Raw genomic sequence first — 20,335 nt, 5'->3', positions numbered from 1 at the left:
GAAAAGGTGAACGGAGACGTGGTAGAAACGGCGACTTTGTATTAACGATAGTGTAGTCTAAAGAGTGACTGTAAGAGACCGGTTCTAAAAGAATGACTGTACAACGAAGACTGTTGATGGAGAGAGAAAGAAGAGCAGAGCAGAGCGGCTCTATGAGTCTCGACCTGATCCCCAAGGCAAGGGGCTCGGCACACGCGGACGCTTGCCAAGCTTAGCGACGCTTGCCCCAGAGGGGGTGCGCTAAAACACTAGTCAGGAACAGCAAGAATAGAAACACGTGCGTGATTGGACGGGTTCCTGCATCTTGTGGCAGTGCTAGAAACGTGGTACGCGTTGTTTCGAATCGCGTGGGCGATAACAGAGTTTGGAGGGATAAGGACTTTCTAAGAGATGACTTTTGTTCAGCATTCCATGCTGTAGTAAACTTTGTCCATTAGTTGGATTCTTTCTTCCACCGCTCATGTTATGCTTAATGCAATAATATACAAAAGAATCTCGCCGCTTCCTAGCCATTTGCTACCAAAACATCTTGCAAGTGGCAGGCAAAAACCAATAGAATATGCCAATCTGGGGCGAGGGCAGGAAACGCATTACAAAGGTATACTCGCATAAAGACCAAATGCTTCTTTTGCGCCGCCCAGTATACAGCCGAGAGAGAATACGCACTGAGTCGGAATCCAAATCGATCCGCGCAAAAAGCATTTCCAAACCACCCCATGTAATGCAAGATGGTTTCGGAGATGACATTCTATCCTTCCATCAGATATCCAATCTGAGAAACAAGCACCGGCCAGCGGACTATCGAGGTCCACTCGCAATGCCGTGGTGCGCCGAAAACTCCGTCGCTAGGTATGTTACATGTAGTACAATGATGAGACGGAAAGATGTGAGGTTGTGACGAAGGAGGGAGAGGCATGGAGGTCGGGTTCGTCGTTATAGAGAGCGTAATGTTTTGGTGTAGAGATCATGAGGTATGGATTTGTGGCGGGCTGTTGCCGTTAGGCCCGAGCATGGATGGAATGGGCTTGCGGCGGGCTTTGCCTTGAGGGACGCGTGGCACGCCCTGAATGACACGCGGTTCTTTCATGAGTGTGGGATCGAGCTTCGCGGGGACTGCGATTCTGTTAGTAGTGTCTGGCTGAGGGAGTGTGGATGACATACTTCGGCTGATGACAGAGCGATAGTCGCCCGGGAAGCGAGAATTCGGCGGAGTCGCAGACGCAGTGCGCCAAAGATGGTCCGTTGTGTCGGACAAGAAGTCGACCTTGGACTTGTAAAAGAATGAAGATTTTCCGCGGTTTCGCTTTGCCAGGATGACTTCATCGAAAAGTTTGATGGTAGGATCATCTGCAGACTTGCTCTCGCGCTCATGGATGAATTCGTTGAAAGCTACTGTAGGTCAGTATGTGATGCAAAAACTGTAGTAGCAATACTGACCTTGTGTCTGCTGCAGCGTTTCGATATACTGCACATTTTCGGCTGGCAGGCTCTTCACAAATTCATCCATCTTGAATTGGTAGGTCATTCCAGACTTCTTGCGCTCGCCACTAGCCGGTACAAGATAGCGTCTGTACGTGTAGAACAGGCTAGCGAAGCATCGTACAAACGATGCGCGCACCTGATCAGGCCGAAATGCTGTGGGGCAGACAATGCAGATCAAGTCGACGCACCTACCATGGGCGTATGTGCTACATCCTACACATTGTTAGAAAAGTAAGTTGCACTAAGCGGATCTGAAACTCACCGGTGCAACGATACAACCCGTCATCAGACTTTTCCTCGCATATTGAACACATGGCTTTGTCCTCGTTCGGTCTCCACTGCAAGCAATGACCTTCTTGCCATTGTGTTGTTGCAGTGTTGCGCACTTGATGCGTAGCCATACCAGGCATGATAGTGGATGCAGCCAGAGTTGACTGTGCATACACTGATGGCGCATACGAGGACCCCGCCTTGTATTCATGGCTCAGAGATGATGTTGATGCGCTCGGTGCATGGCCAAGGAACGGCTGAGAGGGGCGCCGGATTTGAGGGACACGTTCGAAACCAAACTAGCCACATTAGTCAATGAGCTATCACAGTGTACAGAGTAGAGCAAACTTACCGATGAACTTCGCCGACTTGAGGTCTCAAAGTGAGCGGATCGTTTCTCACGCAGATTGGCCTGGAGTGCGTAGCCAGAATCGCTACGCGAGATGGGAGTACTGGGCATGGGTGGGAAGACTGTCGATACAGGAGAAACCTTGGGCGAAGGCGGAGATTGGTATGTCTTTATGGTAGTCGCTGTGGAAGGACGGTCGTTTCCGCGACTGGACGCACTTGACTGTAAGAAGGCGTTGTAGATTAGAGGTCTGGAGCTTGGTGATCCGACCATTGTCCCAAAAGACGTCGAGTTCAGCCCGACGTAGTTCTGGACAGTCGAAGGATGTGCTCTGTACGAGAATACCCCAGGATTCTCGGAGGCGAAAGTGTCGTATGGGAAGGCTTCTACCGCATAAGCAGGGGGGCCAGTAGGTACACCGTAGCGCATATGATGCGGTGCAGATTGTTGAAGGAGAGACATAAGTTTCCGTCGCTGTTGGCGTGGTAGTGGTGGCGGTGGTGGACCGTTCGAGACTATTGAATCAGCATCCAGGTCGACGAGCACATAGTCGTCGTCGGGGTAATCGGCGGGCTCGTAACGACGCTCGATTCCTACGATGTATGGGCATGGCGCTTCTATCGTCTGCACCAGACGAGCAGGCAAGACTGGAATGAAGACACCAGCCCACTGGAAGGGATACAGCAGGTTCGTTATCGCCATGCTGGCCAGATGTAGCATAGCCGTGTGTGAGGAGAGGAGAATGATCCTAGCTTCCGAGAGCACATACTCAAATAGCGTAATGATGTTAGGGATGGACATGCATCGGAACAGGGCATAGATGTCGATGTTTCGGGACCCAGGCAGCTCATTGACTGCCTCTTTGCGGGCGTACATGCGAAGCTCACGGACTGCCAGTTCAACCTGCGTGATGGAGGTAATCGGACTAAGAGCCTCTGCACACAGGTTGACTACGTACCGCTCGAGCGGCTGCCACATACCAACTCGCGGTGAGCTGGCGGGGACTCGCAGAATCGCGCCAGTAGTCATTGGAACGACAACGGCCTTGAGCCACTCCTTCCAGAAAGGCGTCAAACTCGCATCTCGACCCATTACACCATAAGCACGGGGGATCCAGAGTCCGGTCTCTCCGTCAGTCAGTCCCTCGATCTTGGAGGCGGCACCGTGCCTTACGGGACGAAGTAAGTCGGTCATGAGTTGAATCTTCTCTTCAACGGCTCCAATCTGGTCGTCCAAGTCGTCACGCTCTTCCGAGTCAGGGGCCACGGACGGAAGCTTAGTCAGTAGTTGCGATAGTTTTGCGCGCTCCAATGCCAGGCGCTCGCCCAAACTGCTTGCCAGCTCGCGCTCCTCTGGATTCATGTGCAAGTTTCGCCATTCCTCACATTGGCGCTCGAGGCCCTCTGCAGCGGTGGCGTTCAAAGGCAGCCAGACGATGATGGTTATGCCGTAGAGTTTGGAGCCATCTCCATTCGTCATGGCGAAGCCATGCCATTGGCTCTTTGGGCGCTCGTCAGATGAGACGACACTAACATCATTAGGAAATGCAAACATGGGCACGTAGTCGGGAAAGGGATTGCGCCTCTTGAGTTCCTCGACCATGTTCCGTGGCGGGTAACGATCTAAGAGAACAGGCTCGTAGCGGCGTAGCAGAGGATGCATGTCCGGCTCCGGGTTGAATGGCTGCGGTGCCGGTATGACGGAATTGTACCCGGACATGCGCTTCGACGTTCGGATTGAGGCTGCATGCACGTCAGTATGCGTCGATCAAAAAGTAAATAACCCATGTCAAAGCCAGAGGCCAGGGCCCTGCCCTGCACAGATCCTGGTCGGACATAGTGTGGAATGCAACTTACATTGTCTTGCGGTCGACGACTGGCGCTTCAGACTGCTCTGCATTGTGGAGATGCGCCGTCGAATGCTGCCAACGCCAGACCTGAGGTTGCCGACGCCATCGTCATTGTTGGCTTGTGACACGCGCTGTGGCCTGGGTCGCGGCCTCGTGGGGGTGGAGCGGGCCTGTTGCGCAACACCAGCAGTAAACTGAATTTCCTCGAGAAAGGTATCACGCTCGGACGCGAACTTGCGCAGTGCAATGTCAAAGTCCTGGTCGCTGAGGCCGGAGCCGCCAAGCTGTACGCCCTTGATGGTGGCGCTGCTCCGATTGCTCGCAGTCTGCTTGGGATCTGGGCCAATAATGGTGCAATTGGACTGGCGGTTCTCGCTGAAGCGATTCGCAGAGCGCCGACGCGTGGAGTCGCCGTTGGAGAGGCCATCCTGGGAGGTTGGGCGGATCGAATCGGTCTCGAGGGCGCGGTCCTCTTCAATAGTCTCATCGACCGGGGGCTGGGCGAGCGGGGAGGTGACTATGCCATTGCTCTGGGTGCGCTCGTCGTAGACCTGCGACGACTCGATGCCGGAGATGAAGAAATAGTCGGCGAGCGGGGTGGACGACTGCTCGGCGGTGGACGAGGGAGCGGGCGCCATGTTAGATGGTGGGCATAGGATATCCAAAAAGATGGGCGATTAAAGAGCGTCGTGGGGTTGCGCGGTCACGGCGTGTGGGACGTCGAGTCGCCTTGTACTCTAGGTCATTGGAGACTGGGGGTCCGCAGCAACGGGTGGTGGTGAGGCTTATGCACGGGAAGGGCAGAGCGAGTGCGACGGTGACTGAGGGCGCGGTTGCACGGGGGCGGGTGGGCGGCGCTGCGTGTAGACAGTGGACGGGAGACAGTAGATGGTAGACAGCGAGGTTGCTCTGGCGTGTCGCGACGGCGGTTTGCGGGCGAAAAGAGTGAATGGGGAGAGGGTTGGCGGAGAAGGGTTCAGTGCGCTGCGCTCGGTCACAGGCCAATTCATAGGGACAGACTCCGGCCTGTTCGAGCAGCTAACCCACAAGCACTCTTATCGCTGGCGGAAGACAGTCTAGCGCTTAACCGCTCCCGCGCTGAGCATTCGACTGCCCCTCGGCCTGGACCGGACTGCTGCACTCTCTTGCAGTGCAGCCTGTCAGCGCTGCCGGCCGCGAGGCGACGCGCGCCTGTCCATGCAAGGCACCCGCGCGCAGCACCTTCATCTGCCCGCAGAGTTTGGCGTAGACACAGCGTCCCACGGTACGCCCTCCATCGCCCAGCGTGGCCGTGTCGCTCCACTCGACGCACAGGCGTCTCCGCCCGTCGCTGTGCCGTCGTCCCATGTCGCGCTGCTAGACCCTGTCTTCGGAAAGCACGACCAGGGGGCGCCGCTTGGTTTGGGAAGGCACGGCCTGAGCCCAGCCTGCTTTGGGCGAAGACGGATTGGCCGCGCTGCATTGCGCGTTCAGGGGTCGTCGACGGCCTTCACCAACACGACGGTTATTGCGCCCACAGCCATGGTGGTGTGCGTGCAATTTGCATGTGTTTCACCTTCAGCGTACAGCACGCATACACGGTATTAACTCTGCGGTACGAATAGGGGCCTGCCTGTCGTGTCCCGGACGCGACCCCATACTCTGCGCAGTGCTTGCACATCTTCAACCTCCCGAGACAAAGAAAATAGACCGCCCCACGCTGACCTGCAAACTGCCGCCCACTCTCCACCCCGTCCAGCATTATCTATGCACCGAACCTGTCATATGTCAGGCCAATGCCACAGCATACCGTACCTCTGGCTGCACATACATGCATACAGGTACCTGCGGTACGCTCTAGCCAGCCCGCCGTCGTATGCTCTGACCACCATCTAAACCGTTGTCGTTTCAACTCTGCTTGCCTAACTGTACAAAACGGTGCACATCGGTTCCACCAGGACATGTCACCGTATCTATCTTGTCTTCGGTGTTGGAGCTGCATACGCCCGCCCAGAGACGCATGTAGCATATAGCCATGTCGATCCGCGGTCGGCTGCCGATTTCGACACACAAGCTCCTCAAACGGTTACTGCTTGTGCTCTCCCATGTAATCTGACAGCTGCAGCCACCTCAAAATACTTCGTCTGTGCTGCTCAATACATACGAGCTCTACAATGTACTTTCCATCACTCGGCGTCTGCGTATCTTGCATTCCTGGGGGCCGACGATCAAACATCTCACGCTCTCGTATTTGACCGAGATAAAATGACTCCCCACGATCGCCCAACCCTCGAGTAGTTCGTCAGACTGTCATGACATGTTCCCGTGTCTGTCGCCTATTCATCTGCGCCATTAGGCCGGAATCATGGGGCTCCTTGCTCCTTCTGCCGCGCTTCACCAACTTTGCCGTTGTTTCCACCAATTTCTTCGGGTTCCCTCAGAGCTGACTGCGCTGTTGTTCGGTCTGCTGGGCGCACTAGTGGTCAATGCCGTAAGACTAGACGTGCTTTTTGAGGAGAATTGTTCGCGTGGCTCCAGCTGCATCCAATGCCTTGATTGTCCAAGTCGATCTTGCTTTTGCGTTCGCTCCACACGTCGATCGTCCAAGAGATCCTCCGCATTCCGGCTGTCTGTGTTGGACTTACCCATTGACTGTGTGACAGCGATCTGAGCATGTTCGGCATTACAAATTTCCATCGAAATCTCCGCAACCCCACGCATCCATACATGGACCTCGATATAGCCGGTGGTAGACAGAGGTACAGTCATACGCGAGTAAATATAGTCAAGAGGTTGCTTTTCAATCTTCGGCGACGAAGTTCGGGCTACTCGATTCATGTTGACACAGCGCACGGAGCAGGTTCCGAATGACTTCAATCAACGCAAACCTACCGTGGTAGATCGACAATGCAAGACCAAGCGCTTGGAACTGCAGGTACGGGCGTCAGAACTTTCGGTCGGAGATATACAAACCGTACCGACGTTAGAGCGCGACGCAAAGTCTATTGGACAAGACACGCTCAGCGCCGAGCCGTAAGCCATCCGGTGCTGAGAGAGCCCCTGTCGCCCAATGCGCTCCGCCATTGGATAGCAAGCTGACCCAGCACTCTTTTGTTGTCTTCCGTCATGGAACCTGTCATCTCTTCGTCCTTGTCGCTGGGCCCATGTTCGAGAAGGAACGCGACTTGCACCACATCCCGTGGGCTCAATATCGGCGCATTGATACGTGAGGCTTGCATATCCCAATTAAGCGACGTAGATCTGAGGGGTGGTTTCGGGTTTACATTGACTGCCTGTTTGGAGTCAGTCGTGGTTCAATGCCTACTAGGGGCAGGGCTGTGGTGGTAGGCTATCTGAAGCAGCGAAATAGCGCCGGATCTACAAGACTGCCGGATCGGACTCTGCGATCGAGCTAGTGATGGAGCCGAAATCCTCAACGTAAAGGAGCCGCTCTGACTCGTTGTTTGGAGTAAATGATAGTACCAACACATGAATCGTGAGACTTAGAACGCGTCGACGTACCTCTAAACAGACTGCAGCTTCGCCCATGTTCTCCAGTTGTGCCTCCAGGAGGTATCGAGAAGATCCACTCTTCTGCCCAATCTCTCCAGCTTTGGTGCGCACACTCAATAACTGTTGAGCCACGAACTGGTACAATTTGCGAAATGTTCGGACTCTGCCGCTCGCTGCCCTTCCTTCTCCTAGTGCGGTCTCTGTATATGTGACAGTCACAGCCAAGACATGGTTGCCCTCTTCCTTGAGCTCAAATCGTAGGATACGTTGTAATGATTCCGCTGGCCCTGGGGACACGTTCTCTGCTTCTTCTTGTAGACCAGACAGATCTAGGGGCGACCCCGCAGGATTTGACGGTGTTTGCATATCGCCCTGTATCCTCACGCCACTAATCGCCTTTGTGTTGTCGGATGGATCGAGCTCGTTGTTCGCGCATAAAGTGCAGGAGAAGGTCTCGCCGACGTAGGCGCTACCAAACGCCTCAGGAAGGTTTAACACGGGACTGAGGACGAACTGGTCTTTGGTGTCGTTCGGTGTGGGGTACGCGAGCGACGCCTTGGGCGATATGCCTAGGTCTTTGGAGTTCGGGAGAGGGTGCTGCACCGCGAGAGATGGACGAGACAATCTGGAAACGACGTCAATACGCAGAGTCCCCAGCTCATTGGCATGTCCATGGCATATGCATAGGTAGACAAGTCGGGTGGATGGTCATGAGACGATGCGACGATCAGCTTTGCGACAGGACGCTATGCGGAAGCAGCATAAAGGACGTGCCAACATACCGCAGAACCTTTAGGCTGACGGAGTGTGCCGTCTTGAGGGAGTCTCCCATTGCTTGCCCTCGTTGCTGGGCCATCGTGCTGGCAGTCGTGTTGCGAGGACCTGTGACGAAAGCGGCCAGCCATGAGCGAAGCTTGAGTGGGGCGCAACCCTCAGGGTCCAAGCCTTCGGACCGCGGACTTAGCGCGGTGATAAATTTTTGTGATGTAATTACCAAAAGTGATGTCGTGGGTTTGAGAGGAATGGACTGCTGACCGGTGTCATTATTGTATCCTTGTAACTATTCTTGCTGCTTTGCGAAGTGCCGATCTTCTTACTAGGTACCATGGGTTTCCAAACAGCGCCGAACGACATCCCACTTCAACGATGTCCAGATATTGTCCTGAAGGTTGATACGCCAAAAGGTACGTTTCTCGAGATGATGGCAGATCAGTTGTAGTGGATGACTAACAAAGCATGTAGGGCGTGGTGTTTTTGCTACCAAAGACATACCATCAGGGACCACGATAGACATATGTCCTGTATTGATCCTAGGAATAGAAGAAAACAAGAAGCACATAGAGCAGACCTCGCTTTATCATTACACTTAGTACGTAGTTCTTTGTTTTGAGCTGCTGTATTATCGCGCTACCACCTCCTCTGGACATGTAGCATGCGTACGCATGTGCGGGCATCGGCAGTTGTAGCAGGTCGATGGCCTTACATTTGATCAAAGTATCTATTAGAGGTGGTTGGAAGTACCCAAAATCTGACTCATGCTAGCAATTGGCCAATCGTAGGCACGGACGGTAACAGCAAGGTCACACAAGCCATCATATTCGGATTGGGAAGCATGTTCAATCACTCGACCCAGGAACAAAACGTAGGATGGATGCGGGATACTCGACGTCAAATCATCACGTATCGAGCTTTGAGAGACATTGCTACAGGCGAAGAGCTTTGTAAGAGGAAGAGCCGAAGCTGATAGCCAAAGACGCTGATAATTGCAGGCATATCGTACGGAAGCCACCTAACCTTCAAGGATGCAGATGTTCCACCACCAACGCCACCAGAAGACGAAATTGAACAGCTTCGAATGATTGACCCATATTAAGTAATAGTTAGAAGTACAGAAAGTACAAGGGTTCTACGCGTGTTTGCCACAAGAGAGAGAATCGCCGGAATAAGACAGGTCAGAAGAGATGTGGGTAGCCAGTTTGGGAGCGATCGTCTTACGCCGAGATGTACAGCGCCAATATGAGAGAGAGAGGATACATCAGGTGCTAAGGGGCTCGGGCTTTTCGGTCGATGGCGTGACATCAGCGGAGCTGTTGTTGTCTTCGGCATCGTTTCTCAGGTCGTAGGCGAGCTCGAAGCATTCCTCCAGAAGTTGTGTTACGCGTCCTTGTCCATCGGGTATCTCTTCGCCAACCATGAACTTGCCGTCTACCCGCATGTTGTCAATTGAGTTCAGCTATATATGAGTCAGTAGACGTATCGATATATTCATGGGGTGGTGCACCAACCTTCATACTGTATGGGTACAGCTCTCTTGGTGAGGATACACCTCCCAGCTTCTTGACTTCGAGTAAGCATTTCCGAAGTGTGGTCAGCTGGTTGTATATTGGCAGTAATGCCTCTGACACAGGCTCTGAAGTTAAGAGCAGCTGGTAGATGAGAGCGTAGCTCTTCCTGAGAAGATAGAGTAGTGTCTGCATCACGTTAGTCCGTGGGCGTATAGACAATCACGTCTGTGAGAACATACCCTTTGCTCGTAGATCTCAGATGGACGTCCAAGTGCATCAACGAAATTACCGTCAACGCGTGCCTCGTCTATGCGGTCAAGCTGGCGCTGGAAATCCCATAGATCAGTCTCACGAAGGGACCATGCCTGTGTCAGAGTGAGCTTCTCGAGTTTGTTCCGGATAGCAAGAAGTTTGTCGTAGGTGTCTTTGAAAGCGGGCGATATGCGTCCTTGCCTGCTCAGGTGTTAGTCCGGATCGTAAGATTAGCGGGATGCACCAACTTTTGCTTGATCAACGTGACCCAGAGCAAATTACGGCGTAGCAGCGTGCCGATGAGAGTCTTGGCGTCTGGTGCGGCCTCGGGGTGTTCGGTGGCTAGTTGCATCTTGTCGACCATCTCGGCCAGCTTCTCTTCAGTGGTTCCCTCCGTCTCATACGCGCGAATTCCGTGTTCTTTCAGCTCTTCGTCGAGTTTGTTGAGCTCCTCTGAGTACTCCTCAACCTCTTCAAGTGGGAACTACAGTTCCGGTCAGTACACGGTAACGGCCTATTCGGAGTTTGCTAACCTTCGATCTTGCATTGCAACCGCAAAGGGATCGTAGTATCGAGACAAGCTTCTCCCACTTCGGTGTCAGGTCGGGTGTCAGTCCGGATAGGTTCAGCTTCAGTTCTGCTAGTGTCTCTTCGCAAACTTTGATACGAGCATCGAGGAGAGTCAGCAGATGAGGGCTGTGACCTTCCTGCCCCCTTTCAACATAACGCCGGCAGTCTTGCAGGTTCTTGTCCAGGGCTTCCAGATCCTTTTGCGAGTAGAAGGTGGCTTCTTTGAGATGGTCCAAGAGGCGCTGTGAGTTGTTAGACATTGACGTGCACATGACCTCCCACATGTATAAATACCTTGATTGTGGATATGTATGAGTAGCTGGAACACTGTCAGTAACTTCGTATACAGCACATGACACCGCCAAATACTAACACTGCTGGTGGTTCGTGGTTCTTTCCGACGGTCAGATACGCAAGTGATATGAGCTGAAAGCAATCATCGAGCATGTAATCGACTATGCGACCAAGTCAGCATCAACAAGCCACATTGGGCAGGTGGCAACGTGACATACCTTTGTTCTGCTCCAGGCGCTTAGTTTCCCGTATCTCGTTGAGAATTATGACCTGCTCGATGACTTGGTCGTACAGCTTCAAGACATCTTGGCTCTTGACATAGGTGGACCGATCACGCTTCAGTAGTTCCAGCTCCGTCCGTATGGACTGCAGCTTGTCGAGGATGGGCTGCTCCTTCGGATCCAGCGGAATCCGTGGGAGTGGGGAGTCGGTCATTGTGTGCTGCAGACGCTGATCGGCGCTGGTTGGGGAATCTTTCGGTGGGGTTGAGGCTAATCCGAACGGTGGTGAAAGCTGGAACTCTGCAATATGCGAACTTGGAAGTAGCCGGTCGGGAAGCCAAGATGCAGCTTGATAGCGGGGAAAGTGCCCGGACGTCACCGAGGGGCAAGCTGCCTTCGGCCAACGCGCTAACGCCTGATGCAGCTAGACGTTGCTAAGCGAAAGCCACGATTAGCGCCGTCCACACCATCAATTCAATTCACCAGCGCCGACACTCTCAACATCTCGACTCACGACAATATCACGATCACATCCGTCGCAATGTCTACCTCCGAGCTCGCCACCTCTTACGCCGCTCTCATCCTCGCTGATGACGGTGTCGACATCACTGTACGACTCCCGAGGTGCAATTCGCAATCGCGGACACAATGGCTAATTTGAACAGGCCGACAAGCTCCAATCTATCATCAAGGCCGCAAAGATCGAGGAGGTCGAGCCCATCTGGACAACTCTGTTCGCCAAGGTGCGCATACACGGACACGCTGGAGCAGAACACGGAATTGATATGTGAATAGGCTCTTGAGGGCAAGGATGTCAAGGACCTGCTCCTGAACGTCGGTTCAGGCGGCGGTGCTGCCCCCGCTGCTGGAGGCGCTGCCCCTGCCGCTGGCGACGCTGCCGGTGCCGAGCCAGCTGCCGAGGAGAAGAAGGAGGAGGGTACGTCTACCAAATATCCCTCGCTGAGCACAGAACGGAGACTAACACACAACAGAGAAGGAGGAGTCAGACGACGACATGGGCTTCGGTCTCTTCGACTAAGCGTCTCGTTTCCCTTCCTTTCTTCGACATTTGCCTTTATCGGGGTTGCAAAACGGATTCATCAGCGGGCATATTCCCATTGCTGGGGTGGGACAGTCACGACTATTCGGTGACACGACTTGCATACGGGCCCTCCCGGAAGAACAACGACGGCGTCATGAGATATGTTAGGTCGGCAGGTCAATGAATACTTCGAAAAGTGCAACAAACGGGTACACGTCGTGATGTTTCGGAGCGGTAGTTCGGTCGCCATACCAGCCATTGTGATGTTCGGTTTGTGGCTATGAAAGGAGCTTGATATAAGTGATACATTGACGTGACTAGGATTCCTAATCATGCACTAGTATTCCTTAGTCGGATAACCTGAGTTCGGATTCGCGCATTCATATCATCGCTTACATGGGCACTCCTCTCAACATATCATTGCCCAAAGTCAGTACCTTAGCCTACCTTTACTATGAGGGACAGGCATGAATCCTTATGCTTGTGAAGTCCTTCGCAAGTACAGCTCACATTACATGTCTTCATGCCAGACCCTTCAGTCCTCCAACTCCGAGTTGTACTTTCCATGGTTAAGTGGATCTGCATCAGACACCTATACAGGCGTAGCTTTTGCCAATTACCTCATTCTCTTTCGCTTAGCCGCCATCTTTCCTTTGAGACTACCTCTCAATGTCAGTCCTGCCAACATCTAAGACTTCCATAGCATGTATTTTGTGCTTCTCACTACTATCCACATTGGTCCTCTAGAACATTAACTGTTCAGAAGACTGTGGACAACTCCTCGCTATACTTGGCGAAGGGGCCGGTCACGCGCGCCAGTCTGATTGTACAGAACATACCCACCAAGATTTGTCGCATGTCTTTGTCGTCATGAGAAGAGCCACTACAATGCTTCATGAAAAGTGAAAACTCGCTATCTGGACAATGGAAGTAGCTGACGACTTCTGTCAGCTCCGCTCATTTACAAGGTAGTAGAGTACTGTCATTGCGTCGTATCGCATAGAAACAATGTACCAACAAATCACGCAAATCACAGTGACAGTGAATCTCAAAGTGAAAAGAGGCAAGCTCGAAAGCCTAGACCAAGACCAATTTACCACCACGTGCAGTAAGCCAGCTTCCCCGACTGCTCCTTCCATTGCAACTACGACCCCGACAACTCGTCTGGAACTACACGAAAGCAGGCCTATAGATAAAACAGAGCTCTACGTCTACGATGTCAATGGGAAAGATCGCAAGAATGAAGCGCCCCAGGTATTTCAAAGAGTAACTCTCAAAAGTCTACGGGCTGATTATTTCCTAGTGAGGCTGCCCAAGAGCCCGTCTTCGTCATTGTCGAAGTAGGCGACACCAAGACCAAATACCACATCCATCGCTCGCTACTCGTCGAACACTCCGATTACTTCAAGAAGGCGTTGAATGGTCCTTGGAAAGAGGCACAGGAAGGTGTCGTTAAATTGGAAGACGTTGAGTGCAGCACGTGTGAGTATAGAGCATTCAGAAGTATGCATCACTCAGCTGACAAGGCGATAGTCAGCATCTTCGTCGACTGGGTTTACACGCAAACTCTCCCAAAAACCTGCTTAGAGTGGTGTGACGGAAAGCGTGAAGATTACTCGACACAGATGGAAGGCAAGGCACAACTTGCACGTACCAAAGCTTTGATTTTTGGCGATCGAGTTCTGTCTCCAGCGTTTTACGAAGCAACTCGCGACAGCTTGATCAACCACCTTATCAAGAAGAGTACATTATACGAGGCTGTGATCCATGGCTTCGCTCATCTCCCCAAGGATCACGCAATTCTCGATCTCTTTGTGGAGAAGCATTGCCGGGATTATGAGGATGCAGATGACACGGTTGAAAACGGTGAACTCGTACTTCGATCTAGTCTTCCACATGATTTCCTCATGCGCGTCATGATCCGTTATAGTCGCTTCAAAAAGGAAGGGGTACCGCAAAATGACGTCAACCCGTGCGATTATCATGGCCATGCGAACGAAGAGGAGAAGAAGCAGTGCCAGGCGGAGGTAGATAAGGACTGAACGAAAGCCTCCGACAAGTCCACATGGGAGAATGAGTATGGCTTCAAGGCCAGGTGCACAATATGTGTCATGCTCAGTACTGTGCTCGTAGTTGCATACTCAGATCCAGGATAATTTACATATCCACTTGCATACAAACAAAATATGCACCTACTCCATGCCCCTATGCAGATACAAGTGAAACCTCAAATACGGAAATGTCGAATTAGCTATAGGTCGTTGGCACGAAGCAGCTCCTCGTCGTAAGACATGCCGTTGATGCGCTTCTTGGTGAATTCGAATGCAGTAAAGAAAATAGCGTTGACTATGCAGGAACGAGACATGGAGACACCGAGGCCTTGAATGGGTCAGTAGAAGTCTTGCGACTTTGGGAAGGTATGCTCACCTCGATACATCCGGCGACTAAAGAAATGTATCTTAGGGCGCGTGGCCTTGTCTTTGCCTCCAACGAGGCAATTTCGCTGGTAGATACTCTTTGCCGTGTCGATCGGGAAAATCTGCAATACTCATTAGTACATGATTCAAGACCCCATAGGAAGCGAAAGCTTACGCAGGCCCAGCTAACCAGTCCACACAGTCCACCAGCCACGACTACAGCCAATGGATGTGTAGGTGAAGTACCTCGCGCGTTGGCTAGAACCTGTTTCACACTCTCGTATGTCACAAAGTAAATGCCGGTGCCGATGGAATCTCTTACTGTCTCTTGTCAGCGCTTGCCCTTCTTCCCAACGGTTTGCGGTTAACTCACGTAGATGCAAATGGAAGCCCGAGTACAGTCCTGTCCAACCCCGATGTTTGACCAGATTTTGTGCCGTCTTCCAGGTTCCAAGATTTTGGTAGCTCTTGCGGACCGCTTCGTTCTTGCCGCCGCCATCGTTGCGCTCAGCCATCAATACGGAGATTTGCGCGCTCAACTTCGTCAACTCGAAGGGACCTAACTCAATTAGCTAGCGAAATACAAACGGCAGTAGATTTGTCATACATGCGATTACTGTGATTGCGGCACCCGCATTGACACCTGCCAGCCCGAAGCACGCAATCGTCGAAAACGTAGGCCACGCATCCCGGGTATTAGCGATAACAAGCGGGGAGCTTCCGGTTGTCTGGTAAATCCAATTATCGAGCGCGTATTTGGATCGCTGGTATATGGAGAAGGACACGGTGCGGACGAGGGTTATGCTTGCGAGAGGAGACCAGACACCTATGACGCGTACATTAGCGGGTGTTGGCCATGCAGCTGTGAGCGGTGAGGCATACCACGGTAGAAGCCATGGAAGCCTTCAGTTTTGTAGGTGTGGCGAACGCAGTCGGCGAAGGAGTTGAACTTGTAGCTATGCCATGTTAGCCGTGTTCCACGTAAGTCCGGGGGGCTGGCGTACGCTTGCAGGCGGGTCTTGACCGAGTCGAGAGGATACTGGAAGCTATCAGCACTGGCGAAATCAATGACGCTGTGTCTGATAGGGATGCACATACAGCCGCAAATGTAGAGAGCAGACTGCTGGAGCTTGCAGCGACCTCGGTGCGGTACTTCTTGGTCCATCGCTTGGCCTGCTCACTGCGCAGGACGGCTCTTGAAACCTCGGTCAGATCTCTGGGTCTATTTGGAATGTCCTGTTGTACATTTGGCCTCCCCTCGTCCTGCTTAGGCATACTGGCTATCGCTAGCTGTGGAAGACGGTGCAGTCTTCCTACGGCAATCGCGATCGGGCCAGCAGCCGGGCAAGCTCCATGAAGACCGCGGCGTCGTCAAGCTGGATGGAGGGAACGTGGGTGCGCGATTGGTGTCGAGTGCGAAGGTTGGTGGTGGAGAGGAAGGTCGGGCGACAATGGCTGATGTTGGCGAGAGTGTATAGATGCGGAGCGCGGTCATGGAATGGTGGGGTTAACCTCACGCTTTGTGCAGCTCGCATCCCCGAAACAGTCTAACGGCCACGGAAGGATGAAGCCATTGGCCGCAGGCGAACGATCGACGCAACGACCTGCACATGTACCTATCTATAATATCCCTCATCCAGCGCCCGGCAATCGATCCCCAACTTGACACCAGCACATGACTTTGCTGTTGAATCGCGCCTGCCATCACTCAACCAAATCTCGTGGCATGGCACGCGTTTGAAAGCTACCACAGCTGAATGCGGGGTTCGCTCCAGGGCTCACATGTGAAGCTTAACACATCCATGTCTATAGCTCTGGCAAATCACAGTTTATCATTACGGCAGCTAGCGTTTTCGAGCGCATATGTTTCGCTGTGAATATATATACCATGTCATGCTGTGTTACTTCGGCGCGTTCAATTTGCTATGGTTAAGCTTTCGCTGCCCGTGATCAAACAGACTGCGTACCTAGATAGAGGTGAATCTGCTCCGGGCGCGTGTGACAAGACACTACCGGCCGCGGACCGTGTTGTTAGATCGACTTAAGTTCTGCTGTACCCAAGCTTACCTCTCTGCTGGTGTTGGACAATGCTGAACAAACCGGTGAACGCCTTAGCCGCTAAACGTGCTCGCGTGCAGCTTCATTAGCAGCATGGTGCAATTCTGGCCTCTTCACAGCAACGAACCTGATGATAATATTTCTTTGTTCAACGATCCTTGAGGTTCGTAGACACATAGGTTGAGGTGTTAATGTGTCTTTCTATAGTTTTTGTTCTTGGTCATAAAATCAAGGCCTACTGAACGACCCTCGTACGTTGCTACCATCAGGGCTTTGCCTGACCGTCGGGGATCAGTCCTTCTTTCCCATGATCTTCCTCAGTTCAGCGTCGTTCTCGGACCTCTCTACTGGCGCTTTCTGGTTCTCCTCGACCTTCTGTTGTTTCTTCTTACGAATGTCTCCCATAAGAGCTTCGCTGAACGTCCCTCTATCATCGTCCAGCCTGTCCATCTGACCATGTCGCCTCATGCTCTCCTTGTGCCAGCTGATTTGCCCACCGTCTGCCTCTCGATGTTTCTTCGCGTTGAGCTTCGCCGCGCGTATCGACGTCCGGGCATATACGAAGAGAAGGCCAGCCATGGTAAGGGCCGCTAAGGGTGCCATGACGGTCTGGGACGTGTTAGCCGATGTGGGGATTACAAATCTGGACAGAAGCCTCTTACACGGCCATTGATGATGCCTCCGCCTCGTGAAAGACGCGCTCGCGCATTGGCCGACGTTGGCTTGGAGGTTTCGCTCATGCCATCGGCCGCCTTCGGCATGGAAAGCCTACCACCCATGACGAGGGTAGTTGATTTAGGTAGAAGTGGGTGTGAAGGCTTTCAGCTAAGAGTGCGACACTCGGCAATGTCGCAAGGTCCGTGGTGGGGATGGTCTGATCTCTTTGGGTAACTGTCGATGCTTCAGGAGTCAGGATTCAGGATCCGAGAAAGTTTGAACCACTCTCATAGGCTGGCATGGTTTCCTGCCAACATCTGTCGAGCTTCAGTTGACTTGACCGACCTGAAGTTGCGTGGAGTCGTGTGTCGCAGGTGGGCTGGCCTGGAAGCGATGATCCAAGTAGCTATTGGAAGCGGTCTAGCGCATGCACCTCCGGGATGTCCGCACGCGTAAGGCCGAGATCGCGTCACCGCCGGCTGCTCCCATAATCGCAAAATCTTAAATCGCAGCATTACCAAGCGACACACATCGGTCGCTGAGATAGCATTGCGTGATAGTTGCAGACATTGTCTTGTTCGTCCCCGGTCTGGAACTTCTAGCCTGCACAGAAAGCAGCCATACCGCATACCTAGGTACTGCACCTGCGTGGTTGGATTACTTAAGTCGTCCAATCCAGCCTCTGAATGCAGTAGTAGCTTTGGAATCTAATTATTCTGACGTACTCCATAAGTATCCGCCCTCGGCCGCGCTGCATCTTAATGCAAAGAACAGCTACCTTTAGACTGCGAGCTCTCTCGACGAGTCTCCGTACCATTACCCCTCCATCTACAGGACAAACTTCTCTCCTCCGAACGCACTTCCGCCCTTCACAAACCGCAGTGGCATCCGCACGCTTATCAAACCTCTCGTCTCACTTCTCCACCTCGAGCATCACCATGTCGTCGCAACCCAAGGAGTGCGATTACCTAGTAATCGGAATTGGCAGCGGTGGTATTGCCTCTGGACGACGAGCCGCCAAACACGGCGCAAAAGTCATTGCGATCGAATCTTCACGATACGGAGGTACCTGCGTAAACGTCGGTTGTGTGCCGAAGAAGGTTACTTGGAACGCAGCAGCGATTGCCGAGACCTTCAAGGATGCGTCCGCATACGGTTTCAAGGTTGGCGGGGTACCGGAGTTCGACTGGCCATACTTCAAGAAGAAGCGAGACGACTACGTCAAGCGGCTGAACGGCATCTACGAGAACAACCTGAACAAGGACGAGATTGAGCACTTCAGAGGGCGCGCGAAGTTTGTGGCCAAGGACGAAGTCGAGGTTGCGCTTCATGATGGAGGCTCCCAGCGCATCAAGGCGAAGCACATCCTCATCGCGACCGGTGGACGACCGAAGCTACCCGATATTCCTGGCAAGGAACTCTGCATCAGCAGCGACGGCTTCTTCGATCTCGAGAAGCAGCCCAAGAGCATTGCAACGAGTGGCGCTGGATACATCGGTGTCGAGATGACTGGCATGCTTCACGCACTCGGCTCGAAAACACACTTCTTCATCCGCGGCGACAAGCTCCTCCGAACCTTCGACCCCATGATCCAAGATACCGTAACTCAAGAGTACGAGCGTCAGGGCATCAACCTCTACAAGGGTACACAGATTACAAAGGTTGAGGATATTGGCAACGGCATGAAGCGCGTCACCTACCAGAACAACGAGACAAAGAATGAGTCGACCGTTGAAGTCGAAGAAGTTCTCTTCGCAACTGGACGTGACCCCGAAATTGAAGATCTCAAGATCAAGGACTTCGGCATCAAGCTCAACGACAAGAACCACATCGTGACCGACGAGTACCAAAACACCTCTATCCCCAACATCTACGCCATCGGTGACGTATGTGATCGCGGTTTCGAACTCACCCCCGTCGCCATCGCCGCTGGAAGACGCCTCTCCGACCGCCTATTCAACAACCAGCCCAAGGCACACCTCGAATACGAGAACATTCCCTCTGTCGTCTTTGCCCACCCAGAGATCGGCTCTATCGGTCTAACGGAGCCCGAGGCCCGCGAGAAGTACGGCGACAAGATCAAAATTTACAAGACCGAATTCAAGGCCATGTACTTCGCTATGATGGACCCCGATGAGAAGCAGCCCACAGCTTACAAGATCATCTGCGCGGGCGAAAACGAGAAGGTCGTCGGTCTGCATATCTTGGGACAGGGAAGCAGCGAGATCCTGCAAGGGTTCGGTGTGGCGATCAGGATGGGTGCCACGAAGAAGGACTTTGACAACTGTGTGGTAAGTAATCACCCAACCTTCCATTCCCGTTTCGTCGTGCATCCGTGCATGCATAAGCGGCAATGCATCGGCTGTCGACTGCTGCAGCTGCCACGTTTGCGGGGGAAAGGAACGGCATTGTGCAATCGGCGTTTGAGAACATGGATGCTAACATGTGCTTCTCCCGCAGGCTATCCACCCCGTGTCGGCCGAAGAACTCGTCACCATGACTTAGACCGGTTGGCGTCTTGCATAGTCGTCCGACGCATGATATTGTATAGATTAGAGGGGATAGCTTATACTGGCAAAGATCAGAGGAGTCGAAACAATCATCTAGCTAATTACACACTCGCACTTCCAACGCATTGTCCCCCGAACCTGCTTCGCGTGACGAACTTGTATCTCACCACTGTGCCACACCGATGCAGTACAATATGACGAATCAAAAATCGCAACCACACCTCCTCGGAGATCAATACCAACATGCACCAGACCTTCTGACCCCTCTGACATGAGTCCCTGCAGCCCCAAGACCTTGGAGAGAGCTTGTTCCCCCGCCATCACAGGTCGTACCCGTCACCAACTGCCAAAGGGTCCTATCATCAAACCGAAACTAATGCACACGCGATACGCTATACGTGAATCCGGGGTCTTAGCGAGCGACCGTGCAAAAAGGGTCTACTGCACGCCGATGGCACATTGTAGCCGGTGGCTTTTGCAACGGGCAAATTGGTCAAATGCCCGTTGCACGGTGAGCATGCAGGGTGAGGATTGACTCGAGCAGCTTGTTGTCTTATGGTGTGTGTGTGTGTGTGTGTGTGTGTGTG

The 20,335-nt window shown here is 52.9% G+C and overlaps 8 protein-coding genes across 8 annotated transcripts; 3 read left to right on the top strand and 5 right to left on the bottom strand.

Moving 5' to 3' along the window:
• Nucleotides 1-964: 964 nt before the first annotated feature.
• Nucleotides 965-4,588, bottom strand: J4E87_008969 (uncharacterized protein; the record flags this gene model as incomplete). The annotated part of the gene is made up of 6 exons (XM_049380552.1): nt 965-1,113; nt 1,162-1,389; nt 1,438-1,695; nt 1,745-2,051; nt 2,105-3,843; nt 3,958-4,588. 6 exons carry the CDS (start codon nt 4,586-4,588, stop codon nt 965-967), a joined length of 3,312 nt encoding a protein of 1,103 aa, XP_049229615.1.
• A 2,361-nt stretch (nt 4,589-6,949) lies between these two features.
• On the bottom strand, nt 6,950-8,298 carry J4E87_008968 (uncharacterized protein; the record flags this gene model as incomplete). The annotated part of the gene is made up of 3 exons (XM_049380551.1): nt 6,950-7,222; nt 7,452-8,067; nt 8,225-8,298. 3 exons carry the CDS (start codon nt 8,296-8,298, stop codon nt 6,950-6,952), a joined length of 963 nt encoding a protein of 320 aa, XP_049229614.1.
• A 1,179-nt stretch (nt 8,299-9,477) lies between these two features.
• On the bottom strand, nt 9,478-11,278 carry J4E87_008967 (uncharacterized protein; the record flags this gene model as incomplete). The annotated part of the gene is made up of 8 exons (XM_049380550.1): nt 9,478-9,675; nt 9,728-9,913; nt 9,967-10,180; nt 10,228-10,463; nt 10,513-10,791; nt 10,844-10,868; nt 10,923-11,004; nt 11,062-11,278. The coding sequence occupies 8 exons, from the start codon at nt 11,276-11,278 to the stop codon at nt 9,478-9,480; spliced, it is 1,437 nt and encodes a 478-aa protein (XP_049229613.1).
• Nucleotides 11,279-11,605: 327 nt separating this feature from the next.
• Nucleotides 11,606-12,103, top strand: ALTA12 (60S acidic ribosomal protein P1; the record flags this gene model as incomplete). Its single annotated transcript, XM_049380549.1, has 4 exons — nt 11,606-11,674; nt 11,730-11,807; nt 11,860-12,001; nt 12,057-12,103. 4 exons carry the CDS (start codon nt 11,606-11,608, stop codon nt 12,101-12,103), a joined length of 336 nt encoding a protein of 111 aa, XP_049229612.1.
• Nucleotides 12,104-13,322: 1,219 nt separating this feature from the next.
• Nucleotides 13,323-14,148, top strand: J4E87_008965 (uncharacterized protein; the record flags this gene model as incomplete). The annotated part of the gene is made up of 3 exons (XM_049380548.1): nt 13,323-13,360; nt 13,410-13,588; nt 13,640-14,148. The coding sequence occupies 3 exons, from the start codon at nt 13,323-13,325 to the stop codon at nt 14,146-14,148; spliced, it is 726 nt and encodes a 241-aa protein (XP_049229611.1).
• Nucleotides 14,149-14,357: 209 nt separating this feature from the next.
• J4E87_008964 (uncharacterized protein) lies at nt 14,358-15,798 on the bottom strand (the record flags this gene model as incomplete). The annotated part of the gene is made up of 8 exons (XM_049380547.1): nt 14,358-14,485; nt 14,534-14,645; nt 14,699-14,844; nt 14,897-15,082; nt 15,131-15,349; nt 15,406-15,479; nt 15,528-15,562; nt 15,622-15,798. The coding sequence occupies 8 exons, from the start codon at nt 15,796-15,798 to the stop codon at nt 14,358-14,360; spliced, it is 1,077 nt and encodes a 358-aa protein (XP_049229610.1).
• Nucleotides 15,799-16,872: 1,074 nt separating this feature from the next.
• On the bottom strand, nt 16,873-17,360 carry J4E87_008963 (uncharacterized protein; the record flags this gene model as incomplete). The annotated part of the gene is made up of 2 exons (XM_049380546.1): nt 16,873-17,190; nt 17,244-17,360. 2 exons carry the CDS (start codon nt 17,358-17,360, stop codon nt 16,873-16,875), a joined length of 435 nt encoding a protein of 144 aa, XP_049229609.1.
• An 816-nt stretch (nt 17,361-18,176) lies between these two features.
• On the top strand, nt 18,177-19,743 carry J4E87_008962 (uncharacterized protein; the record flags this gene model as incomplete). The annotated part of the gene is made up of 2 exons (XM_049380545.1): nt 18,177-19,529; nt 19,699-19,743. 2 exons carry the CDS (start codon nt 18,177-18,179, stop codon nt 19,741-19,743), a joined length of 1,398 nt encoding a protein of 465 aa, XP_049229608.1.
• Between the last annotated feature and the right edge of the window lie 592 nt (nt 19,744-20,335).

This window comes from Alternaria ethzedia (genome assembly GCF_023757985.1).
Source record: "Alternaria ethzedia strain BMP 0044 chromosome Unknown scaffold_31, whole genome shotgun sequence".
Taxonomy (NCBI): Eukaryota; Fungi; Ascomycota; class Dothideomycetes; order Pleosporales; family Pleosporaceae; genus Alternaria; species Alternaria ethzedia.
Note: the sequence above shows the minus strand (reverse complement) of the source record. Positions and strands in the feature narration are given on the sequence as shown.